Below are 3,166 nucleotides of genomic sequence, written 5' to 3' on the forward strand. Positions count from 1 at the left end.
TGTGTGGAGGGAAGAGATGGGGAGAAAATTTAGAATTCAAAACCATGGAAGTGAATCTTGAAAACTAAAAATAAATGAATAAACTGAAATGAAAACAAAACAAAACAAAAAAAGAAAGTGCACTACCAACATAAGTGAAATTATCCACCATATTCAAAATTTCTCCATTTGCTGTAACTGATGGTTCTTCATATGGGTGGAAGTGTGTAGAAGTCTCCTGAACATGTAGAGAGGTGAGAAAACTGGGGGCCAAGGGACTTTTACCGGAGCATGTAGATTGGGATTTGGGAGGGCAGAAGGACAGGATAGGGAAGGGATTTTTGGAGGGTTATGTGGATTGGGATTGGGAGGGTGGGGAAGGGTGGAAACTAGACTCTTGGAGAAGTGAATAGGATGGGGAATGGGGGGGTGGAGGTGGAAAGATAAGGTAAAGATAATAGTGTAAAAAAGAGAGACTGAGAAAGAAAATAGTAAAAATGAGGTGGAGGGAAATTCAAAAATTGTAATTATAACTTTGAATGTGAATGAGATGTTTATAACAGCTCTCTTTGTGTTGGCAAAGAACTGAAAATTGCAGGGATCATTATAAATTGGGAAATGGCTGGACAAGTTGTGATGTATGGTTGTAATTGAATACCACTGGACTATAAGAAATGAAAAGCTCAATGATCTTAGAAAGGCACAGAATGACTTGCACAAAATGGTAAAGTAAAGTGAGCAGAACTAAGAGAATATTGTATGCAACAACAGCAAAATTGCTTTAAGAATGACTGTGAGTAACTAAGTCATTTTGACTTTCATAAATATATGAATTAAAAATAAAGGACATGTAAAGAAAGAAGATACCTGCATCCAAAGAAATAAATGATGAATAGAAGTATGTAAGAAATATTTTACACATACACTTACCTATTTGTGTCTAATGGTAGCCATCTGTAGGGTGGGTTGGGGGCAAGGAAGAAAAAAAGGAAAAAAAGAAATTTACATGATAATCTTTTTTTTTTTTAGGAAATTGGGGTTAAATGACTTGCCCAGGGTCACACAGCTAGTAAGTGTCAAATGTTTAGTCTGAGGCTGGATTTGAACTCGGGTACTCCTGACTTCAAGGCCAGTGCTCTATCCACTGCACCATCTACCTGTCCCATGATAATCTTATTATATATTTAAAGGGAGTAGCAAGCTGTACATAAATGATTTGCAGTTTCATATACCGCCATGTTTTTTATCATATTACGTTATAGAAATCCTTGTTTTACTCTATAAATAAAAATAAATAAATTTTTAAAAAATATAATGATGATCATGGTTCATATCATCATGATGATATGAACAAAATAATCCTTGGTTGGCTCAGGGAATTTTTTCCTCCTGAATCTGTTGTATTTGCATACTTTAAAACAGTTCTTCCCCAAAGCTCCATTAGTCTCTGATCTCTTCATTGCATTGGGAAATATTTCTTGTTGTTCAACTGGGAGTAGAGACCAGGCATTGAGAGGTAGAATCACCTTCCTGATTGCCTAGCAAGCTAAGAAATTAACTAGGAAAAGAACATGAATGTAGAACAACTCAGCTAAGCTAAGTTGATTTTTTTCAGCACTTCAGTCAATGAATTGATCATCCCAAGGACTCAGTTAATTCAAATAATTCATTTGATTGATTTCTTTGAGTTGCACCTTCCTGACCTAAATCAATGAAATGACTTGCTGACAATCATAGACTCAGTTATGGCTGTATTTTTACCATCTTCCTTTTCGAAAACTTGTCTTTTGGGCTTTAGGTGAAAAGTGAAATAATACTGATGTGGGAGGAAAAGAATCAGACTTTTACTAGAGATTTCATCCTACTAGGATTATTGCATCCAAGCCGGTATGGAATGCTGTTCTTAATGCTTATTCTCGTCATTTTTATGGTAGCAATTATGGGAAACACAGTCTTGATTCTTCTTATCCGCCTCGACACTCGGCTCCATACTCCAATGTATTTCCTTCTCAGCCATCTCTCCTTCATGGATATCTTGCACATCTCCAACATTGTTCCCAAGATGGCCAGTAACTTCATATCTGGCCAGCAGTCCATCACATTTGCAGGTTGTGGGTTCCAGATCTTCCTCTCCCTCCTCTTTTCAGGTGCTGAATGTCTTCTTCTAGCAGCCATGTCCTATGATCGCTATGTAGCCATCTGCCACCCATTGCGTTATCCCAGCCTCATGAACCATCAGATCAGTGTCCTCATGGCTGCTGGATGCTGGCTTGTGGGAACCATCAACTCTACAATTCACACAACTTATGCACTGCACCTCCCCTTTTGTGGCACAAGGGGCATTGACCACTTTTTCTGTGAAATCCCAGCCATGTTGAAACTCTCCTGTGTTGACACATCACACTATGAAAGAGGAGTCTATGTGAGTGCTATGTTTTTCCTCCTAATTCCCTTTTCCATCATTCTTGCCTCGTATGGTCAGATTCTATGTACCGTGCTTCACATTAAATCCGTGGAGACCCAAAAAAAAGCCTTCTCCACTTGTTCCTCCCACCTGACTGTGGTTGTCATGTACTATGGACCATTTATCTTTACATACGTGAGGCCAAAATCCTATCATACTCCTGGTCAGGACAAGATCTTAGCCATCTTCTATACCATTCTTACTCCCATGCTCAACCCTATTATCTACAGCCTCAGAAATAAAGATGTCCTATGTGCCCTGAAGAAGGTTTTAGAAAAAGCACTAATGTACAGAAATTAAGATTGATTTAAAATGAGATTCAACATCCATGGTTGTTGTCCTTCATTCTGGAAGAGGGCCACAATGCCATCACTGTGCTAGAGTCAAATTACAGTGTGTCTGACTGTGGCTGATCAAGACCGATATGAGCTCAGAATTCTCTACCACAGGTTGGGCACAAATAGTCCAGGTCAACATTTGGGATGGCTTCTCTAAATTTGTGTATCTCATATTTCTTTTGAGCTACTTCAATTCCTCTTTACTCATAGAGCACAGCACCTTCTCCGAGGAGGGCATGCCATGCTGAGCGGTCCTGTGACAGTGTCTCCCATGTCACACAATCAGTTCCAAAGTTCTTGAGAGAGACTTTGTGAGTGTCCTCATATCATTTCTTCTGACCACCATGTGAGCACTTGCCCTGTGTGAGTTCTCCATAAAATAGTC

At 39.1% G+C, this 3,166-nt stretch overlaps 1 protein-coding gene across 1 annotated transcript; it reads left to right on the forward strand.

Annotated features, from left to right (window-relative positions):
* The first annotated feature begins 1,798 nt into the window (after positions 1–1,798).
* On the forward strand, positions 1,799–2,743 carry LOC110220228 (olfactory receptor 2AJ1-like). Its single transcript, XM_021004199.2, has one exon. The coding sequence runs from the start codon at positions 1,799–1,801 to the stop codon at positions 2,741–2,743; it is 945 nt and encodes a 314-aa protein (XP_020859858.1).
* Positions 2,744–3,166: the final 423 nt, after the last annotated feature.

Source organism: Phascolarctos cinereus, unplaced genomic scaffold, assembly GCF_003287225.1.
Source record: "Phascolarctos cinereus isolate Bilbo 61053 unplaced genomic scaffold, phaCin_HiC Scaffold_726;HRSCAF=1367, whole genome shotgun sequence".
NCBI lineage: Eukaryota > Metazoa > Chordata > Mammalia > Diprotodontia > Phascolarctidae > Phascolarctos > Phascolarctos cinereus.

Excerpts from the sequence above, each read along its gene's own strand:
- LOC110220228 (XM_021004199.2), top strand. The coding sequence starts at position 1,799 with ATGTGGGAGGAAAAGAATCAGACTTTTACTAGAGATTTCATCCTACTA.